General features: G+C 44.4%; 1 protein-coding gene across 3 annotated transcripts in view; it reads right to left on the minus strand.

Annotated features, from left to right (window-relative positions):
- LOC147114745 (putative C-mannosyltransferase DPY19L4) overlaps nt 1-19,539 on the minus strand; it is a 119,007-nt gene that overhangs the window by 71,397 nt on the left and 28,071 nt on the right. For all 3 annotated transcript variants that reach the window (XM_085992638.1, XM_085992636.1, XM_085992639.1), the window contains one exon: nt 18,388-18,509. In XM_085992638.1, the coding sequence (XP_085848764.1) occupies nt 18,388-18,509 (122 nt within the window). The remainder of the gene's footprint in view (nt 1-18,387; nt 18,510-19,539) is intronic.

Raw genomic sequence — 19,539 nt, forward strand, 5'->3', positions numbered from 1 at the left:
GGGTGGGGTGCTTGGGATGACATGCGCTCCTTGCGCTGCCTGCGCTTGGCTTCTGCTTGCTCCCGGTGAAGAGACTCGAGGTGTACGGTGCCTTCCCGGATGCTTCTCCTCCACTTTGTGCGGTCTTGGGCCAGGGATTCCCAGGTGTCGGTGGGGATGTTACACTTTTTCAAGGAGGCTTTGAGGGTGTCCTTGAAGTGTTTCCTCTGCCCACCTGGAATCTCTTGCCGTGCCAGAGCTCCGAGTAGAGTGCTTGTTTTGGGAGTCTCATATCGGGCATACGGACAATGTGACCCGTCCATCGGAGCTGATCGAGCATGGTCAAAGCTTCGATGCTGGGGATGTTGGCCTGAGCAAGAACACTGATGTTGGTGCGCCTATCCTGCCAATGGATTTGCAGGATCTTGCGAAGGCAGCATTGGTGGTACCTCTCCAGTGCTTTGAGGTGCCTGCTGTACATGGTCCATGTCTCTGAGGCATACAGCAGAGCGGGTATCACTGCTGCTCTGTAGACCATGAGCTTAGTGCCGGGTTTGAGGTCCTGGTCTTCAAACACTCTCTTCTTCAGGCGACCGAAGGCTGCACTGGCACACTGAAGGCGGTGTTGGACTTCATAGTCAATGTCTACCCTTGTTGACAGTAGGCTCCCGAGGTATGAAAAGTGGTCCACGTTGTCCAAGGCCTGGTCGTGGATTTTGATACTTGGGGGGCAGTACTGTGTGGCGGGGGCAGGTTGGTAGAGGACCTTTGTCTTACGGATGTTTAGTGTAAGGCCTATGCTCTCGTACGCTTCGGTGAAGGTGTTGACGATGATTTGGAGTTCGACCTCCGAGTGAGCGCAGATGCAAGCGTCGTCTGCATACTGTAATTCGACGACAGAGGATGGGACGACCTTGGATCTGGAGGCAACGGAGGTTGAACAGTTTCCTGTTTGTTCTGCAAATTAGCTCCACTCCAGCAGGGAGCTTACGGAGGGCGAGATGGAGCATTGCAGCAAGGAAGATCGAGAAGAGCGTTGGTGCGATGACACAGCCTTGCTTGACCCCAGTTTGTACATGAATTGGGTCTGTGGTGGAACCGTTGGTCAGGATCACAGCTTGCATGTTGTCGTGAAGCAGACGGAGGATGGTGACAAACTTTTGAGGGCAGCCGAATTTGAGGAGGACACTCCATAATCCCTCACGGTTGACAGTGTCGAAGGCCTTTGTGAAATCAAAGAAGGCCATGTACAGGGGTTGGTGCTGTTCCCTGCATTTCTCTTGTAATTGGCGTGCAGTGAAGATCATGTCCATTGTGCCCCTTAGTGGGCGGAATCCGCATTGCGACTCTGGGAGGAGCTCTTCGGCCACTGGGAGAAGGCAATTGAGGAGGATTCTTGCGATGACTTTCCCTGTGGCAGACAGCAGCGAAACTCCTCTGCAATTACCGCAATCGGACTTGTCACCTTTCTTGAAGATGGTCACAATTACGGCGTCTGAGATCCCCTGGCATGCTCTCCTCCTTCCAGATAAGAGAAATGAGTTCATGAATTTGCGCCAGTAGTGCTTCTCCGCTATGCTTTAGTGCCTCGGCGGGGATTCCATCTGCTCCTGAGGCCTTGTTCTTCAGTTGTCGGATGGCCTTTTCAACCTCATGCCGGGCTGGAGTTGTGCGGAGATGGTGGTGGGTAGCATGCTGCGGGATGGAGTTGAAGACACTCGCATCGAAGACAGAGTCGCAGTTAAGGAGATCTTCGAAGTGCTCCTTCCAGCGGGCACTGACTGCCTCACTGTCCTTGATGAGTACCTCTCCGTTCTTGGCCCGCAGTGGGGTAGGGCCTTGGGTGCTTGGGCCGTAGATGGTCTTGACTGCGCTAAAGAATCCACGCATGTCGTGGTGGTCGGCTAGCTGCTGGATCTCCTGCGCTTTCTCCACCCACCATCTGTCCTTTAGGTCGCTAGTTTTTTGTTGGACCTCGGCCTTCAGGCGTCTGTAGAGCTGCTTTCGAGTTCTGTTGCTGTTTCCAGATCAGGAATGCCTTGCGCTTGCGGCTTATTAGCTCCTGGTCGTTCTCGTCGAACCAGTCTTGGCGTTTCCTGGTCCAGTGACCAAGCATCTCTTCACAGGTGCCGATTATGGAGGCCTGGAGTGCAGACCAGGCGCTGTGGGCACTCTGTGTCTCTGCATCACTGGGAGTCGTCAGGTTGTTTGTGAGGCGCAGGATGAATATGACACCAAGGTTGCGAACAATCTGGTTCAGCCTCAGACAGATGCTAGGGAGAGGGATGGAGTCAGTAGGTAGGGAACAGAGTTTGTGGCGGGGACCGAAAACAATGGCTTCAGTCTTCCCAATATTTAGATGGAGGAAATTTCTGCTCATCCAGTACTGGATGTCAGACAAGCAGGCTGACAATTTAGAGACAGTGGAGGGGTCGAGAGAGGTGGTGGTGAGGTAGAGCTGGATGTCGTCAGTGTACTTCTGGAAACGTTGCTGTGTTTTCGGATGATATTGCCTAGAAACATCAGAACTGGTTCTTTTAAATAGAGCACCCCTATTCAAAAATCACAACTCTGACTGGAGACAAAAACATTAGCTTAAAGGAAGAGATAAAAGGTGTCACTATGGCAATGTACTGGTTCCAGCTATACCGGTTTTGTTTGTAGGCTATGTGGAACATTACATTGCCAAGGGTGTTGGTGCTGCCTTCTGATCTGGTGAATTACATCAACTATGCTTCCAATTCCTCATGTTTATATAATCCCTCATCCCTTCCTGGACTTCTCTCTCTGTCTAAGATCACATAAAAAAGGCTTCATGTAAATCCAGTCGTTTTCCAATTCTATCATTAACATTTGTTTGGAAGCTGCAGTCAAATACTATAGCAAAGGCCAATGGCTGAGAACAGCATGTTACCCAGTGACTTTCAAAAGGAAGTATCTGAAAGTGCTGATTCTTGGAGTACAGTTTCACAAGTGTCAGCCCTCTCCAAACTTTACACAAGAGCCCATTCTTCATGTGAGAGGCTTGAATGGGAGTACTGGCAGCAACTGTGAGACACATTGTACCCAAGTCTGATCCTGTCCTTAGAAGTGCACTTTCTAGCATAGGGATCAGGAGTGGGAACACTGGCTGATTTTTCCCCACCTTCACCCAGGGACGCTGAGGCCTGGTGTAGTATTCTGACTGCAGGTTGCTCTAATTTTATTCTTTATTGCTTAGTTATGTTGCAGTATCTTAAAATCAACTATTTTTTAAAAATGTCATGATCCTGACCATCACAGATCTGCAAAGACAGGCAGGACGTGCTCCGAGTTGATGAAATCTGAACATTGAATATATTGGTTAAAAGTTGTAAATATTTCCAATCGTGCAGGAAAGTCAGAAATTTTTCACAAGTCCAACACCAGCAGCAGGAGGCACTTCTTGAGGACTCAACATGATGTACATCAGATGTGTAATGACGTATGCCTTTCCACAGCAACTGCCTCAGACTGCTTGCAAGCACGTTAGCAAGTTGTAAGATTTTCAAAAATCGAAGCTTAAGAACATAAGAAACAGGAGCAGGAGTAGGCCAATCAGCCCCTCGAGCCTGCTCCAACATTCATGGCTGATCCAATCTTGGCCTCAACACCACTTTCCCGCTCTCTCCCCATACCCCTCGACTCCCTTGTAGTTCTAATGTCTGTCAATCTCCGCCTTGAATATATTCAATGACTCCACCTCCACAGCTCTCTGGGGTAGAGAATTCCAAAGATTCACGACCCTCAGAGAAGAAATTCCTCCACATCTCCGTCTTAAATGGGCGACCCCTTATTCTGAAACTATGCCCCCTAGTTCTAGATACCCCCACTAGGGGAAACATCCTCTCAGCATCCGCCCTGTCAATCCCCCTCAGAATCTTATATGTTTCAATAAAATCACCTCTCATTCTTCTAAACTCCAATGAGTATAGGCCCAACCTGCTGTCATACGTCAACCTCTTCATCCCAGGAATCAACCTAGTGAACCTTCTCTGCACTGCCTCCAATGCAAGTACATCCTTCCTTAAATATGGAGACCACAACTGTACGCAGTACTCCAGGTACGGTCTCACCAGCGCCCTGTAAAGTTGCATCAAAACTTCCCAACTTTTATACTCCATACCCCTTGCAATAAAGGCCAACATTCCATTAGCCTTCCTAATTACTTGCTGTACCTGCATGCTAACTTTTTGTGTTTCATGTACTAGGACCCCCAGATCCCTTTGTACCGCAGCATTTTGCAGTCTCGCTCGATTTAAATAATAATTTGCTTTTTCATTCTTCCTTCCAACGTGGATAACCTCACATTTTCCCACATTGTACTCCATCTGCCAAAATGTTTGCCCACTCGCTTAGCCTGTTTATATCCCTTTGCAGGCTCTTTGTGTCCTCCTCACAACTTGCTAACCCACCTATCTTTGTATCATCAGCAAATTTGGCTACAGTACACTCGGTCCCTTCATCCAAGTCATTAATATAGATTGTAAATAGTTGAGGCCCCAGCACTGATCCCTGTGGCACCCCACTAGTTACTGATTGCCAACCGGAAAATGACCCATTTATCCCGACTCTGTTATCTGTTAGTTAGCCAATCCCCTCTCCATGCCACTATATTACCCCCAACCCTGTGCTCTTATCTTGTGCAGTAATCTTTTACATGGCACCTTATCGAATGCCTTCTGGAAATCCAAATACACTACATCTACTGATTCCCCTTTATCCACCCCGTTTGTTTCATCCTCAAAGAACTCTAGCAAATTTGTCAAACACGATTTCCCTTTCATAAAACCATGTTGACTCTACTTGATTGTCTTATGATTTTCTAAATGTCTTGATATTACCTCCTTAATAATGGATTCCAGCATTTTCCCAATGACAGATGTTATAAGAACATAAGAAATAGGAGCAGGAGTAGGCCAATCGGCCCCTCGAGCCTGCTCCACCATTCAATAAGATCATGGCTGATCTGATCCTAACCTCAAATCTTCTATCACTCTGCACCCACCCGAACCCATGTGATCTCCCGGGAGAGGCGAAAAACCAGATAAAGACCCAATGGCCAATTTGGGAGAAAAAAATCTGGGAAATTCCTCTCCGACCCATCTAGGCGATCGAAATTCTTCCAGGAGATCACTCTGTCCCTATATTTTCTACAGTACTTACCTTCTGTAAAGACGATCTCCACCCCAGCCAGGAACAGGAATAAAACCATCTCCTGAAATCTAACACAGAATTAGAACACAGTAGGAGCAGAACCAGGCTACACGGCCCCTGGGCCCACTCCACTACCCACAGGGCCATGACCATTCCGAACATAGACTCATGTCCAATTTCCTGCCCGCTCCCCGTAACCCTTAATTCCCTTTACTTCTAGGAAACTATCTATTTCTGTTTTAAATTTATTTAATGATGTAGCTTCCACAGCTTTCTGGGGCAGCAAATTCCACAAACCTACCACCCTCTGAGTGAAGAAGTTTCTCCTCATCTCAGTTTTGAAAGAGCAGCCCCTTATTTTAAGATTATGCCCCCTAGTTCTAGTTTCACCCATCATTGGGAACATCCTCACCGCATCCACCCGATCAAGCCCCTTCACAATCTTATATGTTTCAATAAGATCGCCTCTCATTCTTCTGAACTCCAATGAGTAGAGTCCCAATCTACTCAACCTCTCCTCATATGACCACCCCCTCATCCCCGGGATTAACCGAGTGAACCTTCTTTGTACTGACTCGAGAGCAAGTATGTCTTTTCTTAAGTATGGACACCAAAACTGTATGCAGTATTCCAGGTGCGGACTCACCAATACCTTGTACAACTGCAGCAATACCTCCCTGTTTTTATATTCCATCCCCCTAGCAATAAAAGCCAACATTCCATTGGCCTTCTTGATCACTTGCTGCACCTGCATACTAACTTTTTGAGTTTCGTGCACCAGGACCCTCAGATCCCTTTGTACTACAGTACTTTCCAGTTTCTTGCCATTAAGATAATAACTTGCTCTATGATTTTTCCTGCCAAAGTGCATAACCTCACACTTTCCAGTATTGTATTCCATCTGCCAAATCTCTGCCCACTTACTTAGCCTGTCTATGTCCCTTTGCAGGTTTTTTATGTCCTCCTCACTCACTACTTTCCGTCCCATCTTTGTATCATCTGCAAACTTTGATATGTTACACTCGGTCCCCTCCTCCAAATCATTAATATAGATTGTAAAGAGTTGGGGACCCAGCACTGACCCCTGCGGAACACCACCAGTTACTGGTTGCCAATCTGAGAACGAACCATTTATCCCAACTCTCTGCTTTCTGTTAGAGAGCCAATCCTCCACCCACGCCAGAATATTACCCCCAATCCCGTGATTTTTTATCTTGAGCAATAATCTTTTGTGTGGCACCTTGTCAAATGCCTTTTGGAAGTCTAAATACACTACGTCCACTGGTTCCCCTTTATCCACCCTGTATGTTACTTCCTCAAAAAACTCCAGCAAATTTGTCAAACATGACTTCCCCCTCATGAAACCATGCTGAGTTTGTCCTATTAAATTATGTTTATCCAAATGTCCCGTTACTGTCTCCTTAATAATGGACTCTAACATTTTGCCAACCACAGATGTTAGGCTAACAGGTCTATAGTTTCCAGCCTTCTGCCTACTACCCTTTTTAAATAAGGGTGTTACATTAGCAGTTTTCCAATCTGCCGGGACCTTTGCTGAGTCCAGTGAGTTTTGGAAAATTATTACCAATGCATCCACAATCCCTACCGCTACTTCCCTCAAGACCCTAGGATGCAAGCCATCAGGTCCAGGGGATTTATCCGCCTTGAGTCCCATTATTTTACCAAGTACCACTTCCTTAGTGATTTTAATCGTATTTAGTTCCTCCCCCCCCAGAGCCCCCTGTTTGTCCAGTGTTGGGATATTCTTAGTGTCCTCTACTGTAAAGACTGATACAAAATAATTGTTCAGTGTTTTTGCCATCTCCATGTTTCCCACCATTAATTTCCCGGTCTCATCCTCTAATGGACCAACATTTACTTTAGCCACCTTTTTTCTTTTTATATAACTATAGAAACTTTTACTGTCTGTTTTTATATTTTTTGCTAATTTACTTTCATAATCTAGCTTCCCTTTCTTAATCAATCTTTTAGTTATTTTTTGCTGTCTTTTAAAGACTTCCCAATCTTCCATCCTCCCACTAGATTTGGCTACCTTATATGCCCTTGTTTTTAGTCGGATACTATCCTTAATTACTTTACTTAGCCACGGATGGCTATCTTTTCTTTTACACCCTTTTTTCCTCAGTGGAATATATATTTTTTGGAAGTTGTAAAATAACTCCTTAAATGTACACCACTGATCATGTACCGCCTTACCCTTTAATCTATTTTCCCAGTCCACTCTAATCAATTCCGCTCTCATACCTTCATAGTCTCCTTTATTCAAGCTCAGCACGCTTGTTTGAGATCCAACCTTCTCACCCTCTAATTGAATATGGAACTCAACCATGTTATGGTCACTCATTCCAAGGGGATCCTTTACTAGGACATTTTTAATTAATCCTGTCTCATTACACAGGACCAAATCTAAGGTTGCTTGCCCCCTGGTCGGTTCAGTTACATACTGCTCAAGAAACCCATCCCTAATACACTCAATGAACTCATCCTCAAGGCTGCTCTGCCCAATTTGATTTGTCCAGTTAATATGATAATTAAAATCCCCCATAATTATAGCTGTTCCCTTATTACAAGCCTCAACTATTTCCTGATTAATACTCCGTCCAACAGAGTTGCAACTGTTCGGAGGCCTATAGACTACACCCACTAGTGTTTTTTTCCCCTTATTATTCCTTATCTCCACCCAAACTGTTTCACTATCCTGCTCCTTCGACCCAATATCATTTCTCTGTATTTTAGTGATTCCTTCCTTTATTAACATAGCCACCCCACCTCCTCTCCCTTCCTGCCTGTCCTTCCTGATTGGGAATTAAACATACCAGGTTAATAAACAGTCACGGTCACCCTGCAGCCATGTTTCTGTAATGGCCACAAGATCATACCCATATGTCGTTATTTGTGCCGTTAACTCATTCATTTTGTTACGAATGCTACGTGCATTCAGATAAAGAACTTTCAAATATGTTTTGTAACACTTAGTTCCTGTTTTTTCCCTTTTTAGTACTTTATTTTTGCTCCATACCTTTTGTCCCTTCCTGACACATTCTGTTTTTTAATTCCCCCACTGCTACCTAAGTCTATGACCTTCTCTGTTGTCATTTCTATTATTTGCTCTCTAGAAACCTCCCCCCCACTAATTAGTTTAAAGCCCTCTCTACAGCCCTAGTTATATGATTCGCCAAGACTCTAGTCCCAGCACTGGCCAAGTGGAGTCCGTCCCAACGGAACAGCTCCCTCCTGTCCCAGTATTGGTGCCAGTGTCCCAAGAAGCAAAACCCATTTCTCCCACACCAGTCTTTGAGCCACGCATTTAACTCTTTAATTTTATTTATCCTAGCCATATTCGCTCGTGTTAGGCTAACTGGCCTATAGTTTCCGGCTTTCTGTCCCCCTCCTTTCTTGAATAGTAGCATTACATTTGCTTCCCAATCGCCAAAGCAAAGTCATCTTAAAATGAACTAGGATGGGCTCCAGACTAGCCACTGTACATCCTGGGAGGGCTTCTCAACAATAAGCATAAATACTTGGAGAAAAGACCATTTGGGTTACTGAAGAAACTTTTCTGTACAGTTTCATTGTCAGACTAAATCGAACAACTTCAGTTTCCGAGATGCATTATAAAACATACAAAATTAATCAGGAAATGTAATCAAAAAGAATTCAACAACATGCACGCACATTTTAAAAAAAAATGTTTATTTGAAAATAGGGCTCTTTGGAGAGGGAACAGGGGTGGGCTGGAAGAGTTTCAAGGCTGATTTGGAACATTATTCCAAGTCATCAATGGCTTTCAAATCATAATGCTTTGGAAAATTGACTCTATGATATCTTAGACGCAGTTCTGTACTTTACTGTACACATTTTATATCCACCTCTCACTTCTAAACATGACAGAAACCAAGGGAGAGAAAAACAAATAAAAATGTAGCATTTAGCATGTAACCCATAATAAGTATTACAGAGTGGTCTGCCGTAGGTAAACACACTCTTGGTGCAGCATAGAGTCAAAGGGATCAGGAAGGCCCTTCATTCAATAGCTGAACTGTTTGGAGTTAGCTGAGCGGCGGCAGCGGACCTGCGGGAGACGAGGCGGCGAGGTATGAAACCTGCGGCGAGGACCAGGTAGGCTTACTAATCTCCAATCTCCGAGCTCAGAGGGAGGGAGAAGTAAAAAGTAATCGAAGTGTGATGTCACCAGAAAGCAGGTAAGTGATTGGTTGGTGAATATGGTTGGTGAATATTTCTCTCTTTTTAAACTTTAACTTTGTGGTTTATAGTTTAAGGTCTCTGTGGTGTAGCAGGGACTGTTTGTAAACCAGGGCCCTTAAATATATCATTTAACTGTAGTGTAATTGGTGGGATGGATTTGATTTAATTCAATTTAATTTCAATTAATTAAACGGTAAGTCATGGCAGGACAGCCCGGCCCCGTGGTATGCTCCTCCTGCGCTATGTGGGAACTCAGGGACACTTCCTGTGTCCCTGACAACCATGTGTGCAGGAAGTGTGTCCAGCTGCAGCTACTGGCAGACCGCACTGCGGTGCTGGAGCTGCGATTGGATACATACTGGACCATTCGCGATGCTGAGGACGTCATGGATATCACATTTAAGCAGTTGGTCACACCAGAGGCAAAGGTTGGACAGGCAGAAAGGGAATGGGTGACCAACAGACAGAGTAGTAGGCGCAGGCAGGTAGTGCAGGGGTCCACTGTGGACATCCCCCTCTCAGATATACCACTTTGAATACTGTTGGGGGATGGCTTATCAGAGGAAGGCAGCAGCAGCCAACTTCCTGGCACCAGGGGTGGCTCTGCTGCACAGGACGGGAGGAAAAAGAGGGGTAGAGGGCTAGAGCTATAGTAATAGGGGATTCTATTGTAAGGGGAATAGATCGGTGTTTCTGCAGCTGCAAACGAGACTCCAGGATGGTGTGTTGCCTCCCTGGTGCAAGGGTCAAGGATGCCTCAGAGCAGCTGCAGAACATTTTGGAAGGGGAGGGTGAACAGCCAGTTGTCGTGGTGCATATAGGTACCAACGATATAGGTAAAAAAACAGGGTGAGGTCCTAAAAGCTGAATATACGGAGTTTGGAGGTAAATTAAAAAATAGGACCTCAAAGGTAGTAATCTCGGGATTGCTACCAGTGCCACGCGCTAGTCAGAGTAGAAATAGAAGGATATTTCAGATGAATACATGGCTAGAGGAATGGTGCAAGGGGGAGGGATTCAAATTCCTGGGACATTGGAACCGGTTCTGGGGGAGGTGGGACCAGTACAAACCGGACGGTCTGCACCTGGGCAGGGCCGGGACCGATGTCCTAGAGGGAGTGTTTGCTGGTGCTCTGGGGGAGGGTTTAAACTAAAATAGCAGGGGGTTGGGAACCTCAACAGGGGGACAGAGGAAAGGGAAACAAGGATAAAAGCAAAAGATAGGAAGGAGAAAAACAAAAGCGGCAGTCAGAGAAATGAACGGTTTAAATCAAACATGGCCACAGTAAATAATAATTCTAATAGGTTTAAGAGCGTTAAAAAAACAAGCCTGAAGGCTTTGTGTCTTAATGCGAGGAGCAAATAGAGGTAAACGAATATGATTTGATTGGGGTTATGGAAACATGGTTCCAGGGTGGCCAAGGCTGGGAACTCAACATCCAGGGGTATTCAGTATTCAGGAAAGATAGGCAAAAAGGAAAAGGAGGTGGGGTAGCATTGCTGGTTAAAGAAGGGATTAACACAATTGTAAGGAAGGATATTAGCTCTGATGATGTGGAATCTGTATGGGTAGAACTGAGAAATACCAAGGAGCAGAAAACGTTAGTGGGAGTGGTATACAGACCTCCAACAGTAATGCGGAGGTTGGGGATGGCATTAAAAGGGAAATTAGAGAAGCGTGCAATAAGGGCACAGCAGTCATCATGGGTGACTTTAATCTACATATAGATTGGGCTAACCAAATTAGTAACAATACTGTGGAGGAGGAATTCCTGGAGTGTTTACAGGATGTTTTCCTGGACCAATATGTCGAGGAACCAACCAGAGATCAGGCCATCTTAGACTGGGTATTATGTAATGAGAAAGAATTAATTAGCAATCTTGTTGTACGAGGCCCCTTGGGTCAGAGCGATCATAATATGATAGAATTCTTCATTAAGATGGAGAATGAAGTAGTTGACTCAGCGACTAGGGTCCTGAATTTAAATAAAGGAAACTATGATGGTCTGAGGCGAGAGTTGGGTAGGATTGATTGGGGAATGTCACTCAAAGGATTGACAGTGGATAGGCAATGGCAAACATTCAAAGACCACATGGATGAACTACAGAATTTGTTCATCCCAGTTTGGCATAAAAATAAAACAAAAAAGGTGACTCAAGCGTGGCTAACAAGGGAAATTAGGGATAGCATAAGATCCAAGGAGAGGACATATAAATTGGCCAGAAAAAACAGTAAACCTGAGGATTGGGAGCAGTTTAGGATTCAACAAAAGGAGGACAAAGGGATTAATTAAGAAGGGGAAAATAGAATATGAAAGTAAGCTTGCAGGGAACATAAAAACTGACTGTAAAAGCTTTTATAGATAGGTGAAGAGAAAAAGATTGGTGAAGTCAAGCATAGGTCCCTTGCAGTCAGGGGAAGTTATAATGGGGAACAAAGAAATGGCAGACCAATTAAATACATATTTTGGTTCTGTATTCACAAAGGAGGACACAAATAACCTCCCAGAGATGTCGGGGAACATAGGGTCTAATGAGAGGGAGGAACTGAATGAAATCAGTATTTGTAGGGAAATGGTGTTAGGGAAATTGACGGGATTGAAGGCCGATAAATCCCCAGGGCCTGATAATCTACATCCTAGGGTACTTAAGGAAGTGGCCCTAGAAATAGTAGATGCATTGCTGATCATCTTCCAACATTCGATGGAATCTGGAACAGTACCCATGGATTGGAGGGTAGCTAATGTTACCCCACTATTCAAAAAAGGTGGTAGAGAGAAAACGGGGAATTACAGACCGGTAAGCCTGACATCGGTAGTGGGGAAAATGCTAGAGTCCATTATAAAAGATGCAATAGCAGAGCACTTGGAAAACAGTGACAGGATCGGACAAAGTCAACATGGATTTACAAAAGGTAAATCATGCTCGACTAATCTACTGGAATTTTTTGAGGATGTAACTGGTAAAATAGATAAGGGAGAACCAGTGGATGTGGTGTATTTGGACTTTCAGAAGGCTTTCGATAAGGTCCCGCATAAGAGATTAGCGTGTAAAGTTAAGGCACATGGGATTGGGGGCAAGGTATTGACTTGGATAGAGAACTGGTTGGCAGACAGAAAGCAAAGAGTTGGAATAAACGGGGTCCAAGGGATCGGTCCTTGGACCCCAGCTATTCACAATATATATTAATGATCTAGACAAGGGAACTAGATGTAATATCTCCAAGTTTGCAGACGACACAAAGCTGGGTGGGCGTGTGTGCTGTGAGGAGGATGCCGAGAAACTCCAGGATGATTTGGACAGGTTGGGTGATTGGGCAGAAGCATGGCAGATGCAATATAACGTGGATAAATGTGAGGTTATCCACTTTGGTGGCAGAAACAGGAATGCAGATTATCTGAATGGCAATAGATTGGGAGAAGGGGAAGTGCAACGAGACCTGGGTGTCCTTGTGCACCAGTCGCTGAAGGTAAGCATGCAGGTGCAGCAGGCGGTTAAGAAGGCAAATGGTATGTTGGCCTTCATAGCGAGAGGGTTTGAGTACAGGAACAAGGATGTCTTGCTGCAGTTGTACAGGGCCTTGGTGAGACCACACCTTGAGTATTGTGTGTAGTTTTGGTCGCCTTATCTGAGGAAGGATGTTCTTGCCATGGAAGGAGTTCAGCAAAGATTCACCAGGCTGATACCTGGGATGGCTGGAATAACGTATGAGAAGAGATTGGGTCGATTGGGCTTATACTCGCTGGAGTTTAGATGAATGAGTGGGGATCTCATTGAAACTTATAAAATTCTGACAGGACTGGACAGACTAGATGCAGGAAGGGTGTTCCCGATGGTCGGGGAGCCCAGAACCAGGGGTCACAGTCTAAGGATAAGGGGTAAGCCATTTAGGACAGAAATGAGGAGGAATTTCTTCACCCAGAGAGTGGTGAACCTGTGGAATTCTCTACCACAGAAGGCAGTAGAGGCCAATTCATTAAATATATTCAAGAAGGAGTTGGATATATTTCTTAAGGCTAAAGGGATATGGAGAGAAGGCAGGGACCGGGTACTGAATTTGGATGATCAGCCATGATCGCATTGAATGGCGAAGCAGGCTCGAGGGGCCGAATGGCCTACTCCTGCTCCTATCTTCTATGTTTCTACCTGACGAGAGCACACCAACTGGCCTCAGTGTCCCTAATCGAGTGAAGTAACAAAATATCAGCCAGAATCCTTGATCTGCTAAAAGGTGCGCATGTAGACAGTTGGCGAGTAAAGGATTAGGCTTGGATGATACCCCCATAGTCGAATAGCGTGCCAAAATGTGTAGAATAGACATTTGGACAAGGTACTACATGGCCTATTGAACTGTACTCCAGCAGAAAGAAAGAGCAAACTTGCATTTATATAGCACCTTTCATAACCTCAGGGAACTCCAAAATGCTTCAGTCAATTAAGTACTTTTGAAGTGTACTCACTGTTCTAATAACCACCTCCTTCAAGAAAGGAACAGAGGACTAATGGAGAGAGTGAAAGGAGAAAAAAAAGTGCCCACCACTTATAGCAGGTGCATTGGTGTTAACGTGATTTTTTTTGCGCTATACGCAGTGGCTGGTAAAACTAAAAAGCTAAGTTACCAACATGTTTTTAAAAAATGGAAAATCTCACTTAGCAACTGGCAATTGTTAGCAGTTGCATCCAGAATCTCATCACTAAGGTAATCGTACTTTAACATGGTGTGAACAGCTGATTGAAACTGCTTGCAGACTCGACTCCATCTGAAATCAGCACAGTCTATTCAATCAATAAATACAATACTGGGGAATAACAAGGTGTGAACGGTGGGTTGAAACTGCTCGAAGACCTGACCGCAACTGGAATTAGTACAGCCTTTTAAATGAATAAACACAATACAGGGGAGTACAAGGTGTGAATGGTGACGAAGGGTCTTCGACCTGAAACGTTAACTCCGTTTCTCTCTCCACAGATGTTGCCCTGGCCTGCTGAGTTTTTCCAACGTTTGCTGTTGTTATTACAAGGTGTGAATGGTGGTTTGATGCTACTTGAAAACCTGATCTTGGCTGAAATCAGCAGAGCCTTTTAAATCGGTAAGTACTTGTTGAACTGCCCGAAACAATCAGCACGCTACGTTATAAGCGGCACCTTTGCAATAGGCTCCTATGGTGATTGAAAATGTTGGCACCATTTGCCCGATATGAACAGTGTAAGCATGGACAGTGTAAGTGGTGGGGACAGTTTAGTGCATTTGAAATTACTGTCAGCGCTCAACTTCAGAAAGACACACCTTAAAAGCACTGTAAAAATACTCTAAAGGACTGCTTGTAATGATATTAGAATTTTTTTAAATTACATATTCAAAGTAAAGCTCAATATTAGAGTACCTGGCTTGGAGGACATTGCCACCCCCCACCGCCTCATAAATCAGGAGACAAACTCTTAAAAAAATCATGAGATTTGGTATAGAAATCATGAGTTGCTATTTTTTTCCCCTCGACCTGACCTGACCCCTCACTGGCCTTGCAATTACTGACATTAAAAACACATGAACATAAGAAATAGGAGCAGGAGTAGCTGTTTCATCACTCGCAGGCCGGCCTGGCTCTGCTTTTGATCATTACCCTTTCCAGAACACTATGTGGTTGTAATCTAGACCCTTCAATCACAGAAAACAGTCTGGCCTAGAAATACGGCTCGAGTGGTGACACAAAACATAGAAGATAGGAGCAGGAGTACGCCAGTCGGCCCCTCGAGCCTGCTCCGCCATTCAATGAGATCATGGCTGATCATCCAAATTCAGTACCCTGTCCCTGCATTCTCCCCATATCCCTTGATCCCTTTAGCCTTAAGAAATATATCCAACCCCTTCTTAAATATATTTAATGAATTGTGAATATATTTAATGAATTGATATTCGGGCGATATCAGATCAGCCACCCATTATATGCAGAGCCTGATATTCAGTTCCATTGATGGCATTGGGGATTCAGTACACCTCAGAGCAGGGGAAAATTAACTGGCAGAGAAAAATCAGTGAGAAAAATAACAAAGCCAAATTCCCATATAAAAAATCCTGCCAATGTCAAGGTGCATGAAAATTGTCACCATCCTGATTTTTGCCTATTTTGTAAGCAATGGCATATAGATTGTTCTTTGTATACAGCTTTGTGTGGTTGTATACAACTCTGAATGTATTCTGACTCATTACAGAGGGTAATATTCCGTGCAATGCAGCTTCAATAATAAGAATCTTGAAGTCAGTACTATAGTTATAAATAGTTATTTATATTATTCAACAAGATTTTCAAAGATGCATGTATTGAGAATAAATGATATATTGCATCTATCTATGGATGCATGTATCTTTGTCCAGTGGTCAAAGTGGTGTTCCCCAAGGGTCAGTGCTAGGGCCTATTGGAATACAGAGTAGAATTTCTAAATTTGCCGATGACACCAAACTTGGGGGGGGGGGGGGGGGGGGCGGGGGGTTTCAAACAGTGAGGATGATATCAATCGACTGCAACAGGACAGAATGGGCAGACAAGTGGCAAACAGAACTTAATACAGAGAAGTGTGAGGTGATGCATTTTGGCAGAGGAACAGGGAGAGGCAATATAACTTAATGGCACAGTTTTAAAGAGAGTGCAGGGACAGAGGGACCTGGGATTTAATGTGCATAGGTCCCTGAAGGTGACGGGACATATTGAGAGAGAGTGGTCAGCAAAGCATATGGGATCTTGGGCTTCATAAATAGAGGTATTGAGTACAAAAGTAGAGAAGTTATGCTGAACCTTTATAAAGCGCTGTTTCGGCCACAATTGGAATATTGCGTCCAGTTCTGGTCACCACACTTTAGGAAGGATTTGAAGGCACTTGAGAGGGTGCAGAGATTATTTACCAGAATGGTTCCGGGGATGGGAGATCTTAGCTACAAGGACAGGTTGGAGAAGCTGGATTTGTTTTTATTAGCGCAAAGGAGGTTGAGGGGTGATTTGATAGAGGTGTACAAGATTATGACGGGTTTGGATAGGCTAGACGGGGAAAGGCTGTTCCCACTAGTTGATGGTACAAGGATTAGGGCACACAGATTTAAGGTTTTGGGAAAAAGATACAGGGGGGATGTGAGGAAAAACTTTTTTACACAGCGAGTGGTGAGGACCTGAAACTCGCTGCCAACGGAAGTGGTGGAAGTGGAGACACTCAATGTTTTCAAGGGGAGACTGGATAGGCACTTGAGGGAAATAAACTTGCAGGGCTACGGGGATAGAGCGGGGGAATGGGACTGACTGGACTGCTCTACAGAGAGCCGGCACAGACTTGATGGGCCTCCTTCTGTGCGGTTATGACACTATGGTCGTCAGGATTCCACGCTCAAGTTAAGCAGGCATGTGTGCAAACCCAGTCTGAAGGAGGAGCAAAGTTTGTTTTTTCACTATTACCAACTTTCCCCAGGATGTCTCACTCCTAACCAATCCCTTTGCAGTCTGATGGTTACATGGGATCTGAAGACAGATGAAAGGGATAGACAGTAACCCCTGGCGCTGAGAAGTGCTTCACACACAGTCTGAAACTCACAAACGCTCCAGAGCCCAGCGATTAGCCTCAGATAAAACAACACACAGCGCAGGAAGTCTGGCACAGCTCATTGCTTTTTCGGACTGCAGCTCGGCACAAGAAAAACGATCGCATCCGAAAGAAAAATGGAGTCGACTCCGAGGTACACTTCAACATTAAATGGGGTCTGCGATCTAACTCTGCGGTCGGTACTGTGCCTGTTTAAGTGCCCATGGTCCGCAACAGCCTTTGATCACGCAGTGATCCCGGACCCCATCCCCGCCCTCCAACCACCCCCTTGAGAACCACTGACCCAACCCACGTGTCCCCAGCAGCCAATCACAGGAGGCAGCGACGAAGATTCATACAGCCGGGAAAAAAGTCATAATTTAATCAGAGGTCAATCGAGAGATCACGAGTTGGGGAAAACTTTCATTAAAAAAATCGTGTGTCTTGCAATTAAATTGCGAGAGTTGGCATTACTGGACTTTCCTGACATGACAGGGTTTTTGTTTTCTCCTTTCCGTCTCGGTCATGCGTGTCTGATCCTCCCCCCACCCCCAAAACTATGCTATAGGAAATACTGTCCACAGGGTAGTACCATTATTGGGAGGCCGGGCACAGAGCTTGCCATTCAATCTTCTAAATATAAACAACCTACACCAGCAAAGCACTGCTTTTAAACAGTACTTGCAGTCATCTGGTTCAAAGGTCATTATCAGGCCCTGAAACTTGCTTTCATTTATATATGAAGAATAGCCACTGATACAAGGTACCAGAGAACCACAACTGCTTACTAACAACAGAGAATGCTGGAAAAACTCAGCAGGTCAGGCAACATCCGTGGAGAGAAATTTGAGTTGACGTTTCGGGTTGAAACCCTTCTTCAAAACTGGAAAGAAAATAAAAAGATCAAAGGCAAAGCTGCGATCGAACAAAAGAAGAAAAGGAGACAATAAAAGGTATTAGAAGCCAGATGAGATGGTAATGGGCCCGTGGAGACAAAAGGCAGCGGAGATTAGGTGTGAAGTGTACTGGCAGGATAAGGACAGCTGCCAGGTGAGAGAGAGAAACAAAAAGGAAAAGGAGGGGGGGGGGGGGGGGGAAAAAGGAGGACCCAAAACAAAGGGGTGGAAAAAATTAAAAAGGAAAAAAGTAATAGAGGCCGAGGTTATGGTCTGAAATTATTGAACTCGATATTGAGTCCGGAAGACTGCAAAGTGCCTAATCGGAAGATGATTTGCTGTTCCTCGAGTTTACGTTGAGCTTCCGTGGAACAATACAAGAGGCCAAGGACGGTGCCACAACCACAACTGCTTGTTAGTATGAGTCACCACCTTCAGAAAAGGTGGTGTTGGGGGTGGGGGGGGGAGGGGAAAAGGGGAAAAAATATCTTTAGCATTATCGTTAACAGCAAATTAGGCAAACCTCAAGATATACTAACAATCTCACCTGTCTGCTAGAAAACCAGAATTTTCTTTCATGAAATGTAGAAAGGTACACAGCATACAACATTCCACTTGCAATTGCTGCCCAGCTGCCAAAGAAAACCTTTACCCACTGATGAAAGGCAGCTGCAAAACATTAAAAAAAATTCAACTCTATCACAAGTATGAAATACAGAAACTTCCACACACAATTATAAAGTTTTTAATTACAGACTAGCAAACACAATAATTTGTGTACTTTAGCCAAACATATCCGATCTGAATTGTTAAAAATAACAGTATCAATGTGGGTAACTTTTACAATTAATTGTGCATTTTTTTCCTTTAAAGGACAAGTTCAAAACAGATGCAATTTAGCTCAGTGTGGCATATTATTCATGAGTCTACTTTAAGTAATAACTCCATGTTATATAAAAGTGTAATCCAATCCTGCTTGACTGTTTATTTATAAAACCATGGTCTGTCTTTGTGCAACTCTGCCCTGCCAATGACCTGGGCTGAGGTCTGTAGTTAACTGCAATTGGAAATATATTAATAGTTATTTTAATAGTCATTACATAAGGTTCTAGTTAAATTGCAACCCATAGTTTGGATAGGCCCCGATAAACAGTTAAGCTCTTCTTGATTACAACAGTTCTTCAAACATGCAAGTATTTGGTGTTTAAAAAAAATAATAATGTTGGACTCCCACAATTATTCAAAACTGCAGAAATGCAATTGATTTCCAGTGACTGGATTCAGTACCAGGAGGGGATGCCACCTTGTCCAAATTCAAGCTAGGAGAAACCAAAGTAGATGTGCAGCCGGTAGAGGTTCAGTCGTTGAACAGAGTTGGTTCAGAAGAGAAGAGGTACATGCCATTGTGAAACAGATTAATAGCCACAAATTCACAAAATGACTAAATATCGCTTTTATTACATGAGATTTTTACAAGCATTTTTGGGGGTTGTAATTCTGTGACTGTGCACTTTTCTGTGAAAACTGTAAAAATAGTAGCCCTGATTTGAACAGCAGAGGGTTTTAGGAAGAATAGCGCATTAAGTCAGAGGATGCCAGTCTTGTCTTTGGCCAGGGCTGCCTCGAATGCTATGAGCAGGGTAAGCTGGACTGAAGGGATTTAACTCGGATGTTTGGTAGAGAAAAGCATGGAGCTGGA

Source organism: Somniosus microcephalus, chromosome 7, assembly GCF_052327205.1.
Source record: "Somniosus microcephalus isolate GS21.2 chromosome 7, FLI_Smic_1.0, whole genome shotgun sequence".
In the NCBI taxonomy this organism is placed as follows: Eukaryota; Metazoa; Chordata; class Chondrichthyes; order Squaliformes; family Somniosidae; genus Somniosus; species Somniosus microcephalus.